Below are 27257 nucleotides of genomic sequence, written 5' to 3' on the forward strand. Positions count from 1 at the left end.
TAAGTCAGATAGAGACAGATGAATACTGTATGGTCTCATTTATATGTGAAATGTAAAAAAGCCTAACTCATAGAAAGAGAACAGTGGTAGTTACCAGGAGCTGGGGGTGGAGGAAGTGGGAAGTTGTTGATCAAAGGGTACAAAATTCCAGTTATAAGATGAGTAAATTCTGAGAATCTAATGTACAGCATGGTGATTATAGTTAATAATACTGTATTATATACTTGAAAGCAGCTAAGAGAGTAGATCTTAAATGTTTTCTCTCTCTCTCTCTCTCTCACACACACACACATACACACACAAAGTGGTAATTATGCGATATGATGGAGGAGTTAGCTAATGTGATGGTGGTAATCATTTTGCAATATTTAAGTGTAGCAAATCAGCACATTGTACAACCTTAAACTTATATAATGTTAATCAATCGTACCTCAATAAAGCTGGGGAAAAATAGACATAGGGATAAACGAAAGGAAAATACATATTTGTATTTCCCATTCAGAATGACATTGATAATACTCCCACCTTTTGCAATGACCCTTCTTTGGACGGACCTCAGGGTCTGGAGCTTCTAATCACCAAATTTAAAACTCAAATGAACATATGTTGCATAACCGAAAATGGGCAGTAAGGAGAAATATGATGTGTCAGCATTGGAGTCCCCAACTCCCCAAATGGACCACATACAGTAGTGCCCCCTTATGGACAGGGAATATGTTCCAAGACCCCCAGTGGATGCCCTAAACTGCAAATAAAACTCAACACTATATACTATGTTTTTCCTATACATACAGTTAATTTATGAATGTATTTTTCCTATGAATACAGTTTAATTTATAAATTAGGCACAGTAAGAGATTATTCATAATAACTAATAATAAAATAGAACAATTATAACAATATACTGTAATAAAAGTTATGTGAATGTGATCACTCTCAAAATATCTTACTGGACTGTACTCACCTTTCTTCTTGTGATGATGTGAGATGATACAATTTCCATGCGATGACAGAAGTGAGGTGAATGACATAGGCATTGTGACATAGCATTAAACTACTATTGACAACCTCTGCACAAAATTTGTTTTTTTTTTCCTTATTAAGTCAAGAACTTTTATCTTTTTACTTAAAGGAAGCACTTTACGACTTCTCTTTGGCATCTCTGAATTTCCCCCATTACTACTCTTGCACTTTGGGACCACTGTGAAGTAAAATAAGGGTTACTTGAACACAAGCTCTGTGATACTACCACAGTTGATCTGATAACCCAGCTGGTTATTCAGTGACTAACAGGCGGGTACCGTCTACAGCAGGGGTGTCCAAACTTTTTTCAACGTATTTCACCAAGGGACATATGCGGTAAAATACACAAACAGCCGGGCCACTCACTCGAGGTGAAGTACTATTGCCTCACCTGGTTTATTTAAGTAAACTAAATATATTTTTGGAATTTGCTGCTGGCCAATTAAAAATGGATCGCAGGCAGCAGTTAGCCCATGGGCCACAATTTGGACACCTCCAGTCTACAGAGTGGAGACGCTGAACAAAGGGATGATTCATGGGGCTCAGTGGAGACGCTGGGCCCCATGAAGCAGAATGTCGCGAGATTTTATCATGCTGCTTAGAACAGCGCGTAATTTAAAACTCATGAATTGTTCATTTCTGGAATTTTCCATTTAATATTTTCAGATCGCAGTTGATTATAGGTAACTGAAATCACAGGAAGCGAAACTGCAGTTTTATTTTCTAGGAGTTGATGTTTCACACTATTACAGAAAATAAATAAAACTTTGAGTTATACATATTTTGTAATCAGTAGAGCTGACTGAATGTACTACCATGTTTCACGTGCTCTCTCTCGTGTCTGATAGTCACACTTCCCCTAATACTCTCCCCAATTATGAGACATGTGGTGATGTAGGAGGAGCACGTGACCAACTTTACCACTCACTGCTTTAGCCACAATAGGTAGAGAGTGTCCTTATCAACAAACAGACACTATCCCCTGGCATTTCATGGTAGCTTTATCTGGTGTCATAGTGATTAAAGATTTTTTGCTTTTAATAAAAGGGAATATAATAAATGAGTAACAGCCAGTAGCCACACTGAATTGCTACCAGCTATTCTGCAGGTAGGCAGAAGAGTTAAGCATTCCTTTTACAATCAGGCAGCTTTTGTACATTAGAGTCACTGTATAGTTTAGAAGACAGCCAAACTTTTACTGACTTTTCCAGATAATTTAAAAGATACTACAAATGTTGATGACTGTTGGAGATTTTCGGAATTTTTAAAAATTTAGTTTTGAGATAAAAGCACTTGTTTATGATTGCAAGGTTCTTGGACCCCTTTCCTCACTCTCCCCAATAAAGGAAATGTGGCTGGAAAAATTCCTGTAAGAAACACATGGAACCCCAGTGAATAAAGCATCCTCTGATTCTCTTAATATTCTTGAGACAACCAAGCACTCGTAACTTAATTTCATTTTTCTTTACCTACTTGTCCTTGAAATAGAAACCTATCTAATTTTATTATCTCCCCCCAAGTACTATGCCTGGACTCTCTTTGGCATGTCTCCATGGCATTGAATCCTCCTCTGACATCTTAAACTGAAGGCTCTTTGATATACATAACCTTGGCCTCCTGGTGTTTCAACAAGTTTCCTTACTCAGCTGCTCTTAGAATCTTCCTTTACCTCTTCCAATTATCTACCATTTTCTCTGGAAGAACTTCCTGCTGTCTATTTCCATCTGTTCTATCTGCACAGTAGCAGAATTGTCATGAGTTTTGGGTCATGTAGGTGCCTCATGTAGGTTGGGTTTTGAGCCTCATCCTTAGGCTCATTTTAATAAAAGTCCACAAAGACAAGAGTCACACATTCAAAGTTACAAAAATCCTCATAGTCACCAATCCCTGCACATGCAAAAAGGAATGATTAGAAAGACAAATTGAGTTTACAAGATTTTTCAAGAAGATTGACTTCTCAAAGGAATTCAATTTAGAATCCTTAAAGGCAGCAAAAGAAGGAAACACAAATGGACCTAAAATCTTCCAACAGAGTTAGACCTGGACATTAGGAGACATTCTATTAAGGCCAATTAGTTTTAGACAAGGCATGTTTTACTTACGTTTATAACGAGAGTTGAGGGACAGGAGGAAGTAAATCACAAAGTGCTTGGTAAAGAGTGTGAGCTTTTAGATTTCCTATACAAAAAAAAAAAAAAGATGGAATCACTCAGAAATGCTGGTCACTATACCCTCACAAGGAACCCCATGCCTTGGGAGAGTCCAAGTTGAGGCCATTGGTGCTAGGAGCCCCATAATCCACCTGAAGGGAGGGCAGTTCCCTCAGTGCCCCGAGCTTTCACTCTGTGGGCATACTTCATGGAGCCCAGTGCAAAATAAAAATACAAGTGTCCCTTGTTAAAAAATTAAGTATTTCGGGACAGCAACAGCAGCGCATTCAACTAAGCACGTGACCCTTCTCTGTGCAAGACCCTGTGTGTCTGCACAGGTTGCTCGCCATGAATCCAGTAGGTCTATGGGAATAACAGCTCTCTCAGCCCTCCTCCACACTCCCTTCTCACCTCTTCCCATTTAACCTCCACATCTTGCTTTCACCATGCAAAGTCCCTGGGTGGCTAACAGAGGGAACTTCGGAGCTATGACACTGCCTGGGCTGATGGTGCCCACTGTTGCTTCAACTTGAAAAGAATTCAGTTCCTGGAGACACTATTTTCTTAATCTCAGTCTCCAACTCTGCCTTGTTAATGCGGTATCTGGCCTCCTAACAAAAGCAGAGAACTTTTCAGAAACTTAGAGATTAGAGGTATCAAAGTTATCTCCTGCAAACCTTAAGATGAAAATGTGCTAACTTTTGTTTCTTTCCCCCTTTAATTTGGTTTCCCACGGGAACGTCTTTTCCGGTTAACAGCATGGAGGTAAGATATTGTTATTATATTCATGTTCTGTTTTGTTGTGTTTTAATTTTGTTTGGCATGCCATTTATTGTCTATTTGCGGAGCACTGTCATCTTTCAGAAACTTTCTAATTTCTAATCCTTTTATTAATAATACTCTTACAAGATAATGGTGAAGATGAAGATAGGTAACATCTGTTGAATACTTATAAAGTATCAGGCATTGTTTTAAGGGCTTCACATGCATAATTTAAAGTTATCCTCAGGAAATACTATGAAATAGGTACTATTATTATCCTTATTGTACAGAAAAGAAACTAAGAGAGTTCCTTTGAACTGGAGAGTTCCAGTGACTTATACAACTACTAATAAATTATAGGCTTAGAAATGGAACCCAGAACTGACTCCCAAACTTTCCCTCATTGCTTTTTCCCAGTGATAAAAAAAATCATCTTGTAACATAACATTTTGCAACTTACAGTGTTTTATTTGTAGTAAAATTGACTTTCAGAGAAACTCTGTGAAGTGTGATAACTATTTTTATCTAATCTTACAAATGATGACACTGAGATTCAGAATGATTAATAATAGTAATAACGATAATAGCAGCTAAGTTTTGGAGTACATTTCTGATCACCACTTTTCTCATATTAACATTTCAGTGACTTAATGGGGCAAGAATTATTATGATTCCTATTTTTTTTTATCCCTGATGCACCAAGGTTGCCCAGACCACACAGCAAACCACAAAGCCTCAATCTGAGCTGAGGTGGACAGCCTCAAGAACTTAGATTGGTAACTACTATACTAACCCAGATAGCACAGGAACTGAGCAAGACCTAAAACCCCAATCATTGCTTCTAATGCTATGAAATGAAATAATTCATGCATAAGAAAATTTGGTTAGTTCTTGATCTTGTCCCAGTTCATATAGCTTTGATGTATTCTTTTACCTGTCACAGTTTTAAGAGACAGAGTCCTGATCCTTAAGAACTCTACAGGGAAGCTGAGTCCCTACAGAAGGGATGTAGAACATAAATGTGGTAAATGTTAAAATGCAGACTACTAGCAGACGAGATGCCGTCTTTCATTCACACACGATTCGGCACACCTGTCCTCTCTGTGTATTTTAATGCTATTCACTTTATTCCTGGCACTATATTAGAAAGCAGAGAAACAAATTAAATTGTACATATTCCCTGTCTCCAAGAAATTTACATTTTACTAGGGGAGAGAGAGACTGAGAGAGAGAGAGAGATTACAAGACAACATAATAATGGAAGCATATACAAATTCCAAGGACTCAAAGACAGAAATAAATCATTAACATGCACATAAATGCGAATGAAAATTTTTAAACTCATTAGTACTCAAATAAATGTTAATAAAACAAAAATGCCATACCTTTTTTCACTTATGATAACACAAGCACTCCCAAACTTTTCTATAGAGAGGTAGAGAGAAAATTGCTATAGCCTTTATAATGCGTTTAGCAATTTTTATTGAGAACCTTAAAATTGTTGTATCTGTTAATCAGGTAAATCCACTCTCAGTAATCCAGTTAAGGAAATAATAAGTGTATGAACAACAACATTCAAAACAACCTTATATATATTAGTGAAATATATGAGCAATGTCAATATCTATTAATAAGATAAATTGATGTGATTTTAGGACCATGCTTTTGAAAAACATAATGGTATAGGCAAATGTCTATCATGCTAAGTAAAAATGCAGGCTACAAAAATATATTTATAGGATAATTCTAATTATCCTGTTGATATAATTATATACTATGTATAGTATATATAATACTGTTATCTATTATACTTATGTATAGACTAATTATAACTGACATATGTACAAATAAATAAAATATATAAAGTGTTTATATATTGGGCTAAGATAAATTTTGAAAAAAAAATTAAATTTAAACTTGCCGTTACATCACTTTCTATTTTACACAATAAATAGGTAATAATTTTAGTCAGAAGAAACACAAGAGGTGTTTTTCACAGAAGGCCATGTCCTTCTCCTTGAGGACATTGGGTTTGGCATTTCAGAAAAATGACATTTGATCTATCTATGTCTTAGAGCAGGGATTGGCAAACTTTTTCTATAAAGGGCCAGATATTAAATATACTTGGCTTTGTGGACCACACCGTTTCTGTTGCCACAGCTGAACTCTGCTGTTGCAGGGCAAAAACAGCACAGACAATTCATCAAAAGGAGAACATGGATCTGCTCTAATCAGACTCTTCTTATAGACACTGAAATTTGAAATTCGTATAACTTTCACTTCTTAAACACCATTCTTAGTTCACAGGCAGTATAAAAACAGGCAACAGGTGGAATCTGATCTGTGGGTTATAATTGCTGACCCTGCCTTAGAGAATGAATCACATACAAAGACACTAGGCATGAAAGAATAAAAACAATTCCAGTTTGCTTTGGCGATTGGAAGTGGCATAGAGCCCCAGTCATCACACTTTTGGGGAAAGTACAACGGGAGACCAGTCAGATCATACATAAGGAAAGAAGGTTTGTCTATACCCGAGGAGACGTACAGGTATGCCACCCCTAGGGAGGGTGAGAGAAGCTGTGGAGTTTCCACTGGAGTGGAGGGGTTGTCTTAACTGAAACAAACTACAGCTGGTCATCTGCCTGTGCCCTTCGGACAAAGTGTTTTGTGTTCAAAGGAAGTCGAGGTCTCACTCATAGAAACCACAAGATGGTGTTTAAAAATGGGATTCATGCATGTTAAAGGAAATAAGAGTAAAAGGCGTAGTGGGAATCCTTTAAATACTCCACTTAACCAAGGAGAATTGTCTGCTATAAAAGAAGTTAAAACAGGGACTTGGGATCAAATATCCATTGTTGCCTCTGAAAAGAGAAACTACAGAAAGGATGATCAGCCAGGTTTAGTTTGTCAGGAAGAGAGAGAGGGACTGGCTCCAGGTGCAATAGTAACTAGCATTTTGGGAGATAGTCTGGCAGATCATTCCAAAATAACCAGCATTCTGTGCTCAGATCCCTGTGACCTCTGTCCCACTGTTCAAGTGAACACCAGGACCAGCTGCTTCAGCTGTTGCTCCATCGGCAGTCCCAAGAGCTGCCTGCAGAGAAACAGGACTTCAGTTGGACAGGAAGGGGTCTCATCACTTGCAAAAGACAGCAGAAGACACCATGGAAATTCTTTGCATTTATCTTATTCACCAATTTTTGCTGTGAGCTTCTTTTAAATTTTGTTTAAGTGATAGTAGGAGATTGAGGGATAAAATGGACCAAATTGTCTCGGTGTTTTGTGTCTAAAATATGAACATTGCACAAAATTTGAGGTTTAGAAGTCTGCAAAAGAAGAGAGAAAATAGAAAAAGAAGTTGTTTCAACTCTGAAACTGTGACTGGGGATTCTCTTTCTAGATAGACAGATGATAGATAGATAGATAGATAGATAGATAGATAGATAGATAGATAGATAGATAGAGCTATAAAACATATGTATATATTTGGTTCTGTGTATTTCTTACATTTTAGAACTAATTCTAGCATCAATACACTACCAAAGCTAAGTCTTTTATGATCCTAGAATCATCAAAGATGTAGAAAATTAGTAAGAACTATATGTACTTTGTATTTTATATTTTTTCCCAGCATGCAAAGGGTTTTTATAGGCTAGTATAAGTTCAAGCTGGCAGAAAAAATAACCAAAACTATAACCAAGATCTCACTTCTGTTCAAAATCTATTCTGCTTTTATCTTTGGATTTTTATTTTTTGCATTATGTATCTATTGCTCAAAAATAAACGAGGACTCAATATTCTTAAGCCAACTGAAGTTGTTCAGATTTTTTTTAGGGCTTTTATTAAGAGAAGTAGCAGCAGAAATCCAGAGGGAGAGATTGACAATTGATTGTTAATAATCCTTATCTCTGAGGCTATTTTCATTAATTTTTCTTTTGTGTATTTTTTCTTAATTTCCAATGTTTTTGAAAAATGTTTTTGTGTAATTAAAGGAAAAATTATGAATGCTTTTAATTTTAAAAATACAGAAAAATAAAGAACAGAGTCATTCAATAGTTAACACATGACAGCATGAATAATTACCAGCTCAGGGACACTGGGGGAAATTCGTATTTAACTTTTATGTGATACAGTTTTTTCTGTTAATAAAATGAGTCACACCTGCTCTTACCCGTCCTCCCTTTTTACCAAGATATATTGATATGTGAAACCATCTCATAAACCATTTTGGGCAATATCTGGTTATTAGGTATTATTATTCAGATCCTTAAAGCACAGCTTTCTTGCTTCTCTTGAACTTTCTTAGTGTTACTATAGACTGGGTTTCCTAAGAGGAGTAGTCATAGCTTTTTCTCTGGGTGTTTTCCCAAACTTATCTGGCCCATGTTTTCATGAGAGTTTTATGTTTTCTTATTCAAGGCCTTCTTTTGAAAAATCCCCAACAAACGACAAGTAATGCAGTCAAATTCATGTTGGCTAATTACTAAAAGGCAACTATGAATTAGACGAAAATTCTGTATTACAAAACATTATTTTAAAGTACATTATTTCTTGGAAGTTCACTGTTTTACCTAAATGAGTTATATCTCATTTAATAGATTTGCTTGAAAGGCTAGCAAATAATGGTTTCTAAGTATCGATTTTTCAAATTCAAATAAGGTTTCTTAACAATTTAAAATTTGTCACAAATTCCAATTTGTTTAATTTTCTTACCTTACAATCCTTTATATAAAGATAACAGAATGCTAAATTCCAACAATTGGACAAATTAAATGAATATACAACTTAAGAGTTTTCTGTCATTATTAAAGATAGAGATCTTATGGAAGGCATCAGAATATATTGAGACCATACCAGTGCCTACACATAATTAAGTGCTCAATAAATATTTGTCAGGTGAGTATAGAAATTATTATTATTTTTCCAAGCATGCCATTAAGAAGGCAGTGGATACCTGAAGAGAGTACCAGCAGCATTATCCATCCTCCCTTTGTTCTCTTCAATTGTTACAGCAGATAAGCTTTAAATCTTATTTTTGGGTTAGCCCTAGAGATTTTACAATTTTTCTCCATACATATTACCCTTTAGCACACAATAACTTGAGTTCGGAATACTTACTTACATCGCTATACAGATTAGGACATTGGGGCTTTGAGTGACCATATGATTTTCCCCAAGACATTTGATGAGAAAGTAGCGAAGCTAAAGATGCTACTTAGCTCCTCTGAGAGCCATATCCTATGCTTTCTTCCCCTATGTGGCTCTTTTTATTCTTTAATAGAATGCTGGAAAGACGTGTGAGTGACAGAATCCATGTATGGAAGGTGTCGCAAAGATGTATGCATACAATAAAAGTCAGGTACTTAACTATCCTAATACAAACTATTTTTGTAAAACTACAAGCTTTTTGGATCAGAGTAATTATTATGCTCAATCATTTGTTAATCATCACGATGAATATGTTCTTTTCTATGTATTCATTTGCCTATGTAGCTTATTTGTAAGAAGCATGTGAGGCTGCTTAACTAGGAGCAGTCAAATTCTATTTATAATCTAAAAGATAAAGATATGCATAGTTTCTAAAGCTTTCCACATCCATTAGCACCCTTAATCCTCATAATAGTCCCCTAGAGTAGCTGGAAGTGATATAATAGTGGGTGGAAATGAAGACGATATTCAGACTGAGCATGTCAACCAAGTTGTTAGTGCAATTGTCTCCTATGTTGTGATGTAGAAGTGTAAACTAAAAAAAAAGAAAAAGAAAAAGAAAAGAAACAGACTGAATGCTAAGAAATAACATGTGATTGGAAATGTTGTTCATTGCTTCTTTCAGTAAACCACAGAAAGATAACAAAGGCTACTGCGCCCAGTACAGAGGAGAAGTGTGTAATGCTGTCCTGGCAAAAGATGCTCTTGTTTTCTTCAACAATTCCTATGTGGACCCTGAGGAGGCCCAAGAACTACTGGTCCACACGGCCTGGAATGAACTGAAAGCTCTGAGTCCACTCTGCCGGCAGGCTGCAGAGGCTTTGCTGTGTAACCACATCTTCCAAGAATGCAACCCTGGAGTAGTACCTACTCCTACACCCATTTGCAGGTAAAATTAAAAATAATTAAATAAATAGGAAAACGTATTTGTCTGTCTGCAAACAGGAAGGGTTTTCAAGAGAGGAAGTTGTCATGTGCAATAATAAAGGCAAAACGTGACTTTTGTCCAACTAGAAGGTAATTATTGGACAAAATTCCTACCATGTAAATCTACCACTGATATCTTATAATACAAGGCCTCTGAGCTTCTAGAAAATGTCATAAAAGGTATGTTTTCTTGTCCTTGTTATTGTTTGTATTATCATATTCATAAATATCCCTGCTTTCTATGAAAAAAAAGAAATCCTAAACTAACATGGACCTCAGTAGTAAGCCAAGATAGAGAAGGGAAAATAAAACTACATTTCAAGTGTTTCAGCATTATTTGCCAATAAATGTGAGATCATAGTCAGTATTTCAGAATATTACTTTATACTGTATGCTATATGTATATTACTTTAAAATACATTCCACCCAATATTCTAATGTAAGTGCTGGCACTCTTATCTCATATGGGGGGAGGGAAGAAGTAGATTATAAATAGCTACTTCTTAAAAACCCCCATACTCTTTAAACACTGAAATTCATAAATCCATGTTCAATAGAATTATCTTTGCCTTTATTTACATATTATGTAGAAAAGACAGGACTCAATCTGGCTTTTGAGACAAATAAAACAAAGTTCAAATACTGTTTGTACCACTTCGTTATGTGATCTTGGCTAAACTTCAGTGTCCTCATCTGCAAAATAGAGTTGAGAGGATTAAAGGATAAATTGCACTCATGGTTTATATTAGAAACTGGATCCATATTGTTTTCTTTTGATGAAAACTACCAACACAGTACATTCCTACTTCTGTTTTGATAAAACCAAGAACTATTTAAATACTTAAATCATTTTAGCACACTCTCTATTTACCAAGGAGGACTGAGGTCATTAAAATAGGGGCTCTATGCCTCAACTTACTGCAGATTTTGAAGGTTTGGAGACATTGTAAAAGTAATATAATTCGTTGTTTCCTCACCTAAGAAGATTATATTTTCATCAGGCATGACATCTAAGTATCTCTCAAGGAACACCCAATGTTAAAATTGAATTGTATCTTTGAATGATAGCACAAATTAATTGATTAACTTTCCAACATTTATGTCCTAGATCAGTTCACATGCTTGGGCCACAAATGTTCTTTTAAGATTGAAAATAATTTACCCTTTTTGTATTTTTAGAAAAAACATCACTTTCATTGAGATTTCAAATTTATAAAATAGCATAGTTGATTATCTTCTAAATATGTAAGTCATTTGTAGTGTACTTAAAATTTATTTTTCCTAATTCCAATTGTCATTTAGATAAGTAGTTTTTTTTATCTGAAAATTGTTTCTATTTTTTTAAATCCTTGTAATTAAACATTTTATTTGAATTGGGGTCAGAAAATATAGTCTAATTTTTTTACATTTTTATATTTTATTGAGGTTTTGTTTTCTTTGATATATAATATTTTCTTGATAAATCTTATTTAATTTATTTTTTTTAATTAAAGTTTATTGGGTGACAGTTGTTAGTAAAGTTACATAAATTTCAGATATACATTTCTGTATTACATCCTCTATAAATCACATTGTGTGTTCACCACCCAGAGTCAGTTTTCCTTCCATCACCATATATTTGATCCCTTTTACCCTCATCTACCTATCACCCTCCTACCCGCTTACCCTCTGGTAACCACTAAACTATTGTCCATGTCTATGAGTTTTTGTTTCTCATTTGCTTGTCTTGTTCTTTTGTTGTTTTTGGTTTATACACCACATATCAGTGATATCACATGGTTCTCTACTTTTTCTGTCTGACTTACTTCGCTTAGTATTATAATCTCAAGATCCATCCATGTTGTCTCAAATGGTCCTATTTCATCTTTTCTTACAGCTGAATAGTATTCCATTGTGTATATATACCACAACTTCTTTATAATTAATAATTGTAAAAAATCAGACATTTGGAAAAAAAGAGTCTCTGCTTTTAAGGTACAAAATTTATATGTAAATATTAGTATCAACAATTAAATTGTCCAGTTCTTTCTGCTCTTAAGTGAGTTTTATCTGCTTGATTCAACAGTTCAGTTTAATAGTGATGCAGTAAACATTTTCACAATAATTGTTTTTTTCTAAGAATGAATTCCTTGCAATTCTGGCAACTTCAACTTTTTACACTAATGACATTTGAACTAACATTGGGTTTACTGTCGATAACTAGTAAGGTTACTTTTCAGATGTTCTCATTTTATTCTTCCTTCCTTTTTTGCTATGTCTTTTACAATACTTTTGTTTGCCTTTATCCTTCAAAGTGGTTCCAAAATCTTAAACAATTTTATATTCTACTTCTAGTTGTTTGTGAGATTTTTAAAAGCATACTATTGCTCATGGTTTTCTAATCATAAATAGTCATTCAATAATTTGTGCCACTTTCCATGAATGGCAAAGAATTTCAATTATTCAACAAATACTTACTGAGCTCTTACTGGGCTTCAAGGACTTTTCTAGGGTTATTTGTCCATGGCACTTACATTCTAGCAGGAGAAGACAATTTGCAAGAGACATAATAAATAACCGTGATACTTCCTTAGAAGGTGTTAAGTGTCATAAAAAGAGAAAAAACAAACACCAGGGTAATGAAGATCAGGAGTACCAAGGGGTGGGGGGAAGTTGTAATTTTAAAATAGGGTGTTGAGTGAGGGCAGGCCTAATTAATATAGCATAATTTTACTGAGTTCTCCATACTTGCTTTCTGAAACATTATCTGAATTTATAAACCAGGTTAGTATTATTTTATTCAATTGTGTTTATTTTCAGCTTTTACATTTGATTGCATAACCATATATACAAGTACCTAGAGGAGCTCTCTCTGTTACCTTATCCCTCCCTGATGCTCACTGTCATTTGTTTCATAGGAAAATCTTTCTTTTTCTTAAATTCTCAGTTTTGATTCATCCCTTGTTCTGCTGAAATAGGTGTTTTTTAGATTACGTATTAAAATTTTTTTCCTATAATTCTTATATGTATATGGATTTGACTGGGTATTTAAGTCTTGTGTTACATTCAATTTTCCTCAAAATTCTATGCACTCTCACCATTTTTTGTTTATGTTGTAATGAAGAACACAGAAAGTAATCCTGAATTTTGTTCTTTTATAGTGAATATTTTTCTCTTGCCTGATGGTGGGAAGATTATTACCTTAATCCTTCAGATGCAAAATATTTATAAAATTCATCTGGGAGTCGATCTCTTTTCATTATTTTCTTTCTTATAAGTTATATATATAAAAAGTAATGGAAAATATGTTTTAATCATCAGGTTTATTGCTCTTTTTAAGAATGTTTTCTTATAGATCTTTGAGTATTTTTCTACTTTATGTGCTCTAGTTGTCTTGTTGAGACACATTATTATTTGTAGTTGGTTCTGTTATTATTTATATTGCTTACTCCTCCTTCTCAGTTATATCTTTACATATCATTTACCTTTCATTCTTTCTTCTACATTCAGTTAGGACTTCTAAAGTTTTCCTCTATTATTTATTCAGTTTCTTATAACACCATTTCTTTGCTATTTTCAGTGAAGATTTCAAGTCTTTAATGTTGGTTTCACTTCCTTGTGGTCTTTATTTTCTTCCGTTACTACCACATTCAAGTTAACCTACTCTTCAATCTATTGTCCATTTCATCCTGATTTTTTGCCTTGTAAAAAACTCTTTTATAGAGGGCCTGCTTTAATGCATGTCAATGAAAACAAAGCAAAACAAAAAAAAAAAAAACATTTTTCTCATATGTTTTTCCATGTAGAATAAAATATAATTTTCCCAGGTATTTGCTTCCTTCACATAATGTGGGCTACAGAATTATTTTTCTTATGTCCCATGTTGATTTTTGTACAGTTTAACTGTGTTGTCTAAATGCAGAAGGCTGTGCTGTGGGACCTAGGCATAATAAGAAGTAAGTTAAGCAACACTCTGCTAGTTCTTCAGCTTCTCAGAAGCTTGGAAAGCTTCTCCACTTTCCCTTGCAGACATAAGAATTCGAAATCCTATTGTTATAATCATGACCCGCCTGTATCCCATCACAATTGTATGCACAGCCCTTTAATCTACACGTCTAATTGGCCCATATTGGCAAGCAATTACCTGGGAAAGCAGGAGTGTAAGCATGAGTATTAAAAAAAGACACTATTGTGGCATACACACAGATACACCTACACAGACACACACACACATTCACACACACAGACACACGACACACACTCACACACACACTCACACTCACACACACTGACACACACACTCACACACCCGACACACACACTCACACACACTCACACACACACACACACAATTTCCTCTTCTCTATATCCTTCAGATAGTGAATGAACAACATCACTATTGTTATCGTTAACTTCTTTAATTATCTTCAATCCTCTTATTATTAACCCCAAGTATCTTAATTTGGAGTTAACCATGTTTCGCCTATGCAGTCTATCTTATTTTCTATAAGATAAGCCGGAACAAATATTAATCCACACAATTCTAATTAGTCCACCTAGTCTTTCTTCAGCCTCTTCACTCATAATACAGCATATGAATGAATAGAACAGATTCATGTTCAAATGGGCATTACTCTGGCTTTCTCACATGGAAGCACACATGGCAATGGGACAGGACTCGGCTTCTCCAAAGCTAGGACAGGGCAAATACCCACATGCTGTTTTACAACCTGCCAGGAAAGTGGTGCTGCTCTATTTGGAAGATACGTCATGCCAAGGGCCCTGTACATTAACCACGAGATCACAGGAAAATCTCCCAGGCTGGGCACTGATTGACAAGGATCCGTGACTTTTAGTGTGTGTTTTTAAAACTGTGTACCTTGTTTCTGTACCTTTGTAGTTATTTTAATATAAAGTTGAGAGAAGACAGATTAGGGATTCCTAACCTAATACCTTTTTTAAAGTTCTATTTTTTTCCCAAAGGAAAAAAAAATACTTTACATGTAATCTTATTTCTCAAAAGTAGCATTAATTATGTTTTAAAAGCAAAACACGTTAGCCTTTTGTCTCACAGAGTGATACCACATATTCATAAAGTCTCACGTTATTTACAATACAACAGTTGTTTCAAAAATCCTTTTGCAAAAACAATGTACTCTGATGATGTTTTGAAAATACCGAGTTTAGGCTCGGCCACAATTTTGGTTTTAACATGTCATGATTCATCAAGTTTTGTTCTCCATAAACTATTTTAGAGAATACTGCCTGGCAGTAAAGGAGCTCTTCTGTGTGAAAGAATGGCTGGCGATGGAAGAAAAGAACCACAGAGCAATCTACAGATCTGGGATGCATTTGCTGTCCATGCCAGATTGCAGCACGCTCCCCAGCATGCACTGGGACCCACTGGCCTGTACCAGACTGCCATATTTAGGTAACAGTTCTCTCAAGAGTTTGGAGGTTAAGAGAAATTTACTGTTTTTGAAGAAACTAAGTTGTGAACTTAAATCTCCTAAGTTTTCTAGACATTTCTAATTTTTTTTTCCGAGCTCTGCCTCCCTCAGACATCTAATAACAGATTTCTACTGCTCTCCTTATTGCATGGGTTAGCATAAGGATTTACTTCATTTGTTCTAAAAGAAATAGAGCACTTTTAACTGCTGCTTGAGATGTTACCTTGTTTTCTCAGGGGACTATTATGAGAGCTTGTAACATTTTCTGGAACGTGCAGAGAAATGGCTAAGAAACTTCTCGTACTTTGTCAGAGGAATGGAATAAAGTCCTCTTTCTTCGCCAACGAAGCAGATTTTTAAGCATGCAAAAATAAGCCACATGTTTGAAAATGCTGATCTCACAAAACAAAGCTGAATGGCTGCATGTTGCTTTAATGAACTTTGTAAGGAGCTCTAACAGCTAGCTGGTTTAACTTCAAAGACGCAATCCTTTCACATTCGAATGCAAAGAACATTTTCCAGTTGCATATTAAAGAGCTGAAAGAAGTTGCAGTTCTTAGCACTCTCTCACAGAATACATGAGATAAATGGATGCTCATTTAAAACACATTTTTATCCTTTCCCCTTCAGATTATAAAAAGGAAAACCTAACAAGTAAGTAATTTTGTTTGTGCCCGTGAAACCTTATGTGTATGTAAATGGATTCATGCATGCGTATGTACACTCATACTGAATAACGTCCAGAACAGACTGTACAGCTCCTCTCAAAGGCTCGCCACCGTATCACGCCATGTTCTACCCAGGGTAGAACATGAAGGGAGATCATTTGAGATCACAGTTAATAGCTTCTAATTAGGCCATGGAGAGCACCACATTTAGCGAACTACACAAATATCTCCTACCTCAAGGTTATTAGCTTGCTTGATCCCTTATATGGCTATAAAATTAGCCAGATTGAAAGTGTCACCTTCTGACTTTGCATTCGTGATTTTTGTTATCATCTAATTCTTTAGAGTGAAAACAAATGTCTGTTTCTTCATTGAGCCAATTCACAATCTTCATTTGTGACAACAGATCCTACTTTTAGAAGATAGCTTTTCTTTAAGACAGCTAATTTCTAATATAAAGCTTACAGGGACAAATCAAAAGGGTAGTCTCAAAATTCCTAGAAAGAATTCAAGAAGTTTGCTTGAAAAGGGATGTCCTAGAACCTAACCTGTATGAAGGAGTGCTTTAACCTACCAGAATCCAGAAATTTTCAGAATGATATTAGAAGAGGTCTTCATGTCAGTTAACTGCCCTTGATTTGAGTGTTCTAAGGCTTATTTGCTTCCTGTGATACATATTCCAGCCTAATAGCTTCTGAACTTGGCTAAATGCCAGGTTTTACCAGCTTACTTAAAGGATGAATACTTAGAGTTATTAAAAAGAAAGAATACTACTGGTTGCAAATGAATCACTTAGAGTTAATAAACAAGAATTATGGAAAACTAAAAAAATCTATTATTCTGGAAGCCTGTCAAATTGTTATTCCCAAATTGAAGGAATTAAAAAGAAATCTTTCTATTCTTTGTCATTTAAGCAGCCAAACTTTTCTTTAATTGGACTTTTAATTGATGACTGGGGTCACTGTTATCCTTCAATTGTTTACTTATCTATCCATTCAAGTATCCATTGAGGGTTACTGAGTGGAAGGTGCTGACATTTAATCCTAGATTAGACAGGAACAACATGCACAAAAAACATCCATATTTCTGTCTTTCACACCAATTGTAAGGATATGAGTATAAATTAGCTACAATAAATACATTTCTATTCTTGAAAAACAGTTTTATGAAATCTTGTGTACATATAAGAAAATGAACTCCAAATGATCATTTCGTCTGAACATGTCAGGGGAATGTCTAAGAGTGCTCTCCCTGCGTTAAATTCAATTATTATTATTAAAGAAATTGGCATAAGCTTTTCAGGTAGGTCAACAGTTGAACAAAGAAGGCATCCACATTAGGTAGCGTTCCATATTCTACGGGGGTGTGTAAAGCTCTCATATATTTCTTGAAGAGTTTCTTGATTCTGAGTAAACGTTAAAGGATATTTATTACCAGTTCACTTTGAAGGGTGATGGAAGATTTTTGTAAAAGTCATTCGTTTATGTTTTGCATTATTTCCTTCTTGCTTGGACACGGATGAGAATTTCAGGAGTTTTCATTTTATAAGTTCTCTTGCTGAAGTGAAATATCTTTTGAGCATTTAATTCCTGTGTACTAGTTACACTATTTGTCTGCTTAGCAGGCATTTTCACTATTCCTGAATTACTGAATTCTCTGGGCCACATATAGTTTATGTCTTTCCTCAGATGGGTTTGGGTGACAATCTCTGCATTCTTGCCTATCTTCAGAATCACTATCTTTTACCTGGAGAGTCGAAAGCTGTATTATCCAGATACAGAATTCTTGAGTGACATTTCTTCTCCCTCAGTGGTCTAGATACATGATCTCACTCTTTTTTTACTTCTAATTTTGAAAATGAGTTGTCTGCATCTGGTTACTTTTTTCCTATACGTAATTTGTTCTTTCTGTCCAGAGAGAAACATAAAATTTCTCTTTATCTTTGTTATCTATATGGTAGAAATCCCATGTAATGCTGTGTTATTAAACATCTCTTCCAACTCCACATGCAGGACTTCATATTGATAGCTTAAAATCAACCATGATAGGTATATTTATACCATGGAAGTCAAGCTGCGGCTGGGTGATCTTTCTAAAGCAAAAAGCCCATCACGCTGCTCCATTGTTTAAAACCCTCAATGAATCTCTCCATTTCCTGCAGGGCAAAGTCCAAATTACTTAACTTGGTATAAAAGGCCTTTTATGATCTACACATGATATCTGCAGCCTTCCCTATAGATACTCCCAGCTCAACAATGAAATCTTAAGTGTGCTCTTAGAAAGGCATCACAACTGCTTGGTTCCTGCCCTGGTCCATGTTATTCCTTCTTTATAGAATACTATCTCCCTGACCTGGCTCCACCCGACTCCTTCCCCTTTTCTACACACACACACAGACACACCTTCAACTGGTTATTGCCTACTCACCCTGTACATTTACCTTAGTTATTTACTCTAGAAAACTTATCCAGTATGCCTAGACCTGGAGATGGGCTGCCTCTGGGTGTTCAAAAGCATCCTGTTCTTACCATTCTTGAAACACTTTTTACGTTTTACTGTAATTATCTGTTTACTAACTGTTTCCCAGTTAAATTCTTTAACACAAAAACCTGTCATGTCCACCACAGTATTCTTGATATGTAACAATCAACATTAATTTAATGAATACATTAATGTGTGGATGAATGAGTTAATAAAACATTCCTGATGTTCAGTGGAAAAGGATAAAGAGATAAAATTGATGAGGAGAAAAGTTGAAAAGGAAAGAAACTGGAGATCCAAACTGATCATTTGAATTCAAAGATATAACTAGTCACTCTAAGGAAGACCAGAGCAATTAATCAGAAACAATAATCAAGGAATAACAGAACAAAACTATCCTTAGAGGAAAAGTAATTAAATCCATAAAGCAAAATTATTGTTCAAACTATGCCAATTCTTGTGTTTTGAAAACAAATCTTACTAAGTCACCATGGATTTTTCTTTTACTATGCCATCGAACTCTATTTTCTGATATTTTTGAGAAAAATTACTCTTATATTTACTAATGAGATTACACTACCCATTTATAAATTACATTACATTCCCTCACATGTTAAATATGGTATGAATTGCTCTGTAAAATCCAGATATAAAAATAGCTACTTCCTTTTTTTTACATAATTGCTCCTACTTTATTATTAGCAGCAAGTTCCACTCTTCAATTTAAGCCCCGCTCCCTACCTAGCTTGGATTGATCTTTAAAAGATTTTGGCTGATTCAGTCAGAAGAAAATAAGATCGACTTTCAAATCAATCAAAGAGGAACCTGGGAATTCTGTTTAAGTCCACCATTTCTGTGACACTTGATGAGAAATGCTGTCATTGGTTCCGCACAGATGTCTTACTGCTGTGCTGGTGTTCTTCCAGTTCCAGATGCCACTTGAGTTACAGTAATGACCAAACTTGGTCTCCACAGGCTTCAAAACCACTTTCTTAACTATAGGTGCTCCGGACAGAATCACTGTGCCCTCCTAGGCTAAGCAGTCATACGTGGGCACCCCTTGTAATTTCTGCTTTGACAGTGTCCTATTTCACATGGCTGTAGGCACCTACTTTAATAAAAAATTTCTTTCGACTTTGTAATGTTTTATATTAATATATTTCCTTATATTAAATCACTATTCTCTTACCATATTGCAGTCAATTGCTAATCATTCACTTAAGATTTTTTAAATCTATGTTCAATAATCTATGAATGTGCTTTTCTTTTGTGCTAACATTGTTAGGTTGTGACATTTGTATTCTAATAATGTCCTAAACTATTTTATTTCTTTTCTCTTACTGGAACAGACTATAAAATTTTTAAATGTTATCTCTGCCAAGACGAAAAGAATGTATCCATAATTCCATAATGACTTTTAAATTCCTACTTATAACTATATTCAGATTTTCTAATTCTTTAAATTTGGTAATTAATATAATTTTCCTTAAGATTTTGAAAATGTAATTGCACATTTTTTTTTTTTGCTGGCTTTTGACTCGTGTCATTATTTCTTTATCATTCCTAATCTGTATGCTGGTGCCTTTCTTATATTTTAAAATTAAAATTCTTCTGATTAGATTACTTAATATTTATAAGACCAACTATTCATCTATTTTTTAAGTTGATCGTTTGTGGTATGTGTATTCTAACTTATTAATTTCTGCTTGTTTATGACTGTTACTTTATCATCTATTTTCCTTTGTTTTCTGTAATTTTTGTTTCCTTTCTAAAGTCTTGAGTTAAATGTTTAGTTCCTTCACCTTTATTATTTTTAGCTAATGGAAAGAAACAACACTATGAGTTTATCATTCAGCACAGCTTTGGCCAAATTCCATACACACAGTTAGCAAGTTATTTTCTAATCTATGACTGTGGCTACCTTTTACTGGTTGATGGAAAAGATACTCAACTTTTTTCCTTTTTGGATTTTATTTAATCTATTGTTAATTGCATTTTGGTCAAAGAATAGATCTGCATAATTTCTGCTTTTGAGTTTTATTGAGATTTACCTTTGTGGCCTGAGAAGAGATCATATCTGTCAGTATTCCACAAATGTTTGAAAATAAGTCTATTCTCTCTTTTTAGAATACAAAGTTCATTCTTTACTATTAAAACATTCTTATTGGTTATATTATTAAAATACCCTGTATTCATATTTTTGTCTTTATTCAATTAAAAGGATTTAAAATATAATTAATACGGTTGTTTCAATAGATACACAATGAACTTTGCATTCTACAGAGTGATGCATCTTTTGGTTTCCAGCAGGAATGCAGATTTTACCTTGTTTTGATATTGCATTGACCTTTTCAATAGGAATTTGACCAAAGTTCAGCTGTTAGACAAACTAACTTCTGCTCAATTGTGTCTCAATATTTCCACTTTTCATTTTCTCCCATAAACTTTATTCTATTTGTAAATCAATAGTAAATGTGTATAAAAGCTCAGCTTTAGACAATACTGACTTCAATATTTAATTTCATGAAGATATTTATTTAATAACTTAATTTCCATGATTGTTTTTGGGTTATAAACAATATGATGCAATGTAAAGAGCACTAACCCAGGATATGTATTTGTTGTGGGGAAAAAAAATGGTTTTTTTTTTTCCCTCTGAGTCTCATCTTTAAAATTCCATGATTCTATAAGCTGGATTTACTGACAATTGGACCTCACTGGATTCTTACAATGGGACTTTATAGACATATAACCCGAAAGAATCTGATACATAACAACCTATCCTTAAAATTAAATTTAGTTTACTGGTTGCTTGAATACAAAAATTGCATCTTAAAAGTTTAAGAAAGAATGAAAAGAATTATTGTTTACTTTCAGCATTCCCACCAATGACGTCCTCAAAGCCGAGTGTGGACATTCCAAATTTGCCTTCCTCCTCCTCCACCTCCTCCTTCTCTGTTTCACCTACATACTCCATGACTGTAATAGTCTCCATCATGACCAGCTTTGCGGTATTTGCGCTTCTTACCATAACCACTCTTTACTGTTGCCGAAGAAGAAAACAGTGGAAGAATAATAAAAGGTGAGATTCTAGTTTAAGCTAATCACATGTAGTAATGTTTTAAAGTCTACATATTTGCTATTGGAATTGGGGATAAGAAAAGGAATACTTATAACCCTACCAGTCTCTTTATGACATCCATTGCATTGCTTGAAAATTAAGCACCCTCACCATGATCTTTAAAAATATCGATAACTTTTTGCATAGGATCACATGTCCTAGGGTTCATTTTTCCACAGCAGAGAGTATCTAAACAATACTTTGGAAGAATATGGCTACTCCTGCTTCCCATTTCCCCCCTCATCTCCATTGCCACTGCTAGATTTGATAGTGACAAAATCCCTGAGGAAATGTGACTTTTGATTCTAGATCAAACAAAATAATTCAATGCTCTAAAACTGAAGGATTTTTGGCTGCTCAGTGACTTATTTGTTTCCTTCTAAGTGCCTTATCTCTTTAGAACCTAAGTCTGAGTACAAAGATTTCACCTGGTTCTAAGCTCGTTACTGACCATACCTGTTTTAACCTGCAGAGAATCAGCGGCAGTAACCCTCACTACTCTTCCTTCTGAGCTCCTCCTAGACAGACTTCATCCCAACCCCATGTACCAAAGGATGCCACTCCTTCTGAACCCCAAATTGCTCAGCCTGGAATATCCAAGGAATAACATTGAATATGTGAGAGATATCGGAGAGGGAGCATTTGGAAGGGTCTTTCAAGCAAGGTAAATTTACTTTTGTAAAACATCTCTCCTACTGAAATATGTTGTGTCTGAAAAGTTACCAGACCATGACCTTGATGTCTATGCAGTATGTATCACAGTTATTATTAGTTAATCTTTAGTGTCATTCACCTGATTTGTACTGAGTATTATACTTTGAATCTAAATAATTTCCCTCTCTGCTGAAAAATAGGGTTGTGTATATGAAGAGAATCTTTATTTGTAGAGTATTCAAATTACAAGCACTTAGCAACATTTAATCATCTTTCCTTTTCAGAAAAGCATTTTGTCGTACATTTTTAATCATTTATCGCATTGTTCTTAGGAAATAACTCTCACATTTACTTTACTTCTCCTCCATTTTCTATCACTATATTCTCCACTTTATTCAAAGTTTACCTTGTACTAATGTTTCCATTGAAGAACTCAGAGCCTGATGTGTGTAGATATTAACTACGAGTCGGTGTTCACAGAATGGCAACATAGAAAAGGAAAAATAGTGCAAAAATGTCAGAAAACAATGCGCTCCAGAGATGAATATGTATTAGGGCCAACATAAGCCCTTTGGGTGAATTGGGATGAAATACCTTCTCTGCATGGATGTAGCTCCACAGACACAGAGCGGGCCAGAGAATGTGGACACCAATTGTCACTTTGGCCTAGTGCTGTTGAGTAGGACACAACTTTATGTGCTCTCGAAGTGGTCCTGCTATGAAGTTTACATGATTAATGAAAATCTAACACAGATACTTACTGAAAACCAAAAATATGCAAGGTATCATTTTAGGTGCTTTGAGAATATAAAGGTGAATAAGTTATGGTCCCTGCCTTCCAGGAATTTAGATTCCAGCCAGAGATTAAGGGGTTGGGATGGTAATGGTAATCCCATTGGGTCTGTGCACTTTTAAATGCCTGTAATTTATAAGTAATGCATTTTTCAAACTTAACCTATGTTAAAAGTAGCCCTAGTGATTTTTCTTAATTGGAGTCAAGGAATTTTAAGTACAATCTACTGCTATTGGCATTTTTCTTTGATTCTGTGGCTCTAAGAAAGGCTGTGTACGTGGGGGTATGTATATGTGTGGGTAGATATAATGTGACTATGTATAATATTCCTGATCTTTGATTTCTTCCTAAATAAATGTACCTCTCAGGGCTCCGGGCTTACTTCCCTATGAACCTTTTACTATGGTGGCAGTGAAGATGCTCAAAGAAGAAGCTTCAGCAGACATGCAAGCAGATTTTCAAAGGGAAGCAGCCCTCATGGCAGAATTTGATAATCCAAACATTGTGAAACTCTTAGGTATGAAAATATAAGTGAAGAAATTTATTGTATCAGAAAACAGAGGCTTTCCAAGGTTTTCATAGTTCATTTATGCTTTTTTCCTCACTCCTTGACTAGGGAGATGTCTCTCTTCCTTTCCGTATAATATTTTCTGTGTCAAGGAGTGGAACATTTCATGAAATCACCTCAGTTCAAGAAAATTGGGGTTTTTAAATTTCTCAGAGAAATATGTTGTCATTTCATTAATTTTTCTCTCTAGTATATATAAATATACTGATAGCTAAAGTCCCTGGAATTAAAAACTAACCCTAAAATAAATAAGCCAAATTAATAGTATTCTTCATTTCTCTTCATTTCCCTTCCTGAACAGATACATTAATTATTACCTGAAAAAAATAATAGATCTAATAATCTATTTTTTATGGTGAGGTAAAATTGTGCCTAAATGATCTAATATTACAAGTTGCCCATTTTCCCTCTCGACAGTAGCAAGATTTTAAGATTTGCAAATGTGCTCCTGACACTAAATCTAGTCTATTTATATTAACATTCTGTCCTTTCTAAAATGAACATAGTAAAACCTAAGTTTCAGAATGGTTTACTGCAGCAACTTTGAAAACTTCATCTAAGATTTTGGATTGTTTTTGTTCTTCTTTCCAAATTTCATACATCTTCCATTATTATCCTACTTCAGTGAACTAGCGTGTTTCCCAGAAAATAAGACCTAACCGGAAAAGGAGCCCTAATGCGTCTTTTGGAGCAAAAATTAATATAAAACCCAGTCTTATTTTGGGGGAAATATGGTACTAGGTAGGGCTGCTATGTCTCCTGTTCTTACCATATTTCCCCGAAAATAAGACAGTCTTATATTAACTTTTGCTCCAAAAGATGTATTAGGGCTTCTTTCCCAGTTAGGTCTTATTTTCAGGGAAACAGTGTGGTAGAAACACAGAGGAATTACGTTATATACTCAAAGCAAACATCCATGCATAAATTCGCTCTCTAAACATTGAATACTTGCTCCGCCAGACATGTGGTAGGTTTGCAGAATTTAAAGGAGACATGACCTCTTACTTTCAATGTGCTAAAACATTGTGGGGGAAACTTCACATGAAAGAATTATTATAATATTCAATAGTAGGTACTATGTTGAAGGATGAGAAAAGGAAAATCTGATCCTGGAAGGGTCGGGAGCTAAGTTACCCTAGAAGGAGTGATAAGCAAGCTGCATCTAAAAAGGTAAATAAAAGATGTTTACCATTTGACTGCGATGCTGTCAACAGAAAAACCAGTTCCCCATATTTTCCGATCTGGCCATTTGCTTTTGGAGTGCTCTTTCCAGGGGGTCACTTTGGAAACCTAACCTCACAAAGGATGTTATTTTGGTTCCAGGTGTGTGTGCTGTGGGGAAACCCATGTGCCTGCTGTTTGAATACATGGCCTATGGAGACCTCAACGAGTTCCTCCGCAGCATGTCTCCCCACACCGTGTGCAGCCTCAGTCACAGCGACGTGTCCCTGAGGGCTCAGGTCTCCAGCCCAGGGCCCCCGCCCCTCTCCTGTGCTGAGCAGCTTTGCATCGCCAGGCAGGTAGCCGCTGGCATGGCTTACCTCTCAGAGCGTAAGTTTGTCCACCGGGATTTAGCCACCAGGAACTGCCTGGTGGGTGAGAACATGGTGGTGAAAATTGCGGACTTTGGCCTCTCTAGGAACATCTACTCAGCAGATTACTACAAAGCTAATGAGAACGATGCTATTCCTATTCGCTGGATGCCGCCTGAGTCCATTTTCTATAACCGCTACACCACAGAGTCTGACGTGTGGGCCTACGGTGTGGTCTTGTGGGAGATCTTCTCCTACGGCCTGCAGCCCTACTATGGGATGGCCCACGAGGAGGTCATTTACTATGTGCGCGATGGCAACATTCTCTCCTGCCCTGAGAATTGCCCCCTGGAGCTGTACAATCTAATGCGACTGTGTTGGAGCAAGCTGCCTGCAGACAGACCCAGTTTCGCCAGTATTCACCGAATTCTAGAACGCATGTGTGAGAGGGCAGAAGGAACTGTGAGTGTCTAAGGGTCTAAAATGTGCAAAGAAAACACTGCCATCTCTCTCAGGCTCTGTGAGCCAGAAGAATCCAATGGCAGAAGCCCATCAAGAACCACATAGGAAAGAATAATAGTCGACGTGAATAGCATGTGGTTTGTTTCTTGAGAAAAGCAAAGACAGTGCACAACTGACCTATTGAAAGTTGATGATTGGAAACACAGGCTAGGAACTATGTCAGATAACCAGAGACAACTACTCTTCCTCATGGGGAAAGTTTGTATTACATATTGTACTGGAAAGAATGTCATCTGTTCAGTTCCTGAAATAGCTGGCCGCAGAATAAAAGTCTGCTGTATTAAATTTTAATATGAAATGTGATACAGAACTTCATTTTTAATAGAGTTAATTCCTGTCCATTATGAAAGTGGTATAGCTTCAAGTAAGATATTTAAGTAAAGCACAGAAAACAAAAGAGAAAAACCATTCATTCATTGTCTCCCCACCCAAAGAGGAGTGTTCGTTTTTTATTGAATTTCTTTCTTGCATTTAATGCATTCTTTTATATTTGTCTATATAATCTACAGAGTTATGTTTTACTTTATTGATAGGGCATTTGTAAGGAATAAAATGACAAGTCAGCAAGGCACTATTCTTACTGTGATTTTTAGTTCCCTGTTCTGTCTTTGTGCTTCTTCTCCTTTAGAAGTTTCTGCTTTGTATGCACTTGTCATGAATCTAATCTGCTTATTTTATTCTTACAGTTTTTCTGGAAAATGTTTTTGTGTCTTACTAGTTTACCCTTTTCTTTGAAAAATTTATTGTTACCTTTTCCTTTGCTTTAATCTTTATTTCTTTCTCTTTCCAGGACTTTCTGTCCTTTTTTTCAGTTATTTAGCTATTTTTTTTCCTTTTATTCATATCTACAATAAGCACTCTGGCCAAAATAACTTTTTAAATAATATTGTGGACTGATATGTATATATATATATATCTTTTGCAAATATTACCATTTTCTTCTGTATTTACTTTTAAAGCCACACATTTCAAATTTGTCATTCTTTCACTTTATTGCCCCAGTCTATTAAATCTCTTAAAACATGGTTTATAACATGGGGTTTCACAAGATGGTCCTGTAGCTTTGAGTTATTTCAACCGTGATAATTTGTGTGCCTTCTGACAGTTTTTCCTTTTAGAAACCAATTGAATAGGCAGTAGAATTAATACAGTGTTGCTTACCAACTTTCTGCATGACAATCTATCTTTTCACATTTTATAATTCTAAAAAAAAAATATCTGGAACTCAGATTCCTGGTGCACAAGATTTCTCAGGGGAGCTCTATCTCTAAGTCCCACATGAGTGATACCAGTATGAACACAAATTCTCCTGAAAAGCTCATAAACAAGGAAGAGAAAATAGCAGTCTACTTTGTAACTGTTTAGTTGAAACTAATGGGAGGTTAGGTCATGGAGAAACAGTCTGAATTCTTAAAA

The 27257-nt window shown here is 35.4% G+C and overlaps 1 protein-coding gene across 6 annotated transcripts in view; it reads left to right on the forward strand.

Annotated features, from left to right (window-relative positions):
- Window positions 1-27046, forward strand: part of MUSK (muscle associated receptor tyrosine kinase) — a gene marked incomplete at its 5' end in the record, with an annotated part of 85692 nt that extends 58646 nt beyond the window's left edge. For 2 of the 6 annotated variants that reach the window (XM_081065956.1, XM_081065958.1), the window contains 8 exons: window positions 3932-3938; window positions 9772-10035; window positions 15308-15483; window positions 16133-16156; window positions 21529-21733; window positions 22245-22436; window positions 23588-23736; window positions 25111-27046. In XM_081065956.1, coding sequence (XP_080922082.1) covers window positions 3932-3938; window positions 9772-10035; window positions 15308-15483; window positions 16133-16156; window positions 21529-21733; window positions 22245-22436; window positions 23588-23736; window positions 25111-25793 — 1700 coding nt within the window. In that variant the 3' untranslated portion in view covers window positions 25794-27046. The remainder of the gene's footprint in view (window positions 1-3931; window positions 3939-9771; window positions 10036-15307; window positions 15484-16132; window positions 16157-21528; window positions 21734-22244; window positions 22437-23587; window positions 23737-25110) is intronic. The other 4 variants (XM_081065957.1, XM_081065959.1, XM_081065960.1 and 1 more) reach the window with 2 other exon arrangements.
- Between the last annotated feature and the right edge of the window lie 211 nt (window positions 27047-27257).

This window comes from Rhinolophus hipposideros, assembly GCF_964194185.1.
Source record: "Rhinolophus hipposideros genome assembly, chromosome: 11".
Lineage (NCBI taxonomy): Eukaryota > Metazoa > Chordata > Mammalia > Chiroptera > Rhinolophidae > Rhinolophus > Rhinolophus hipposideros.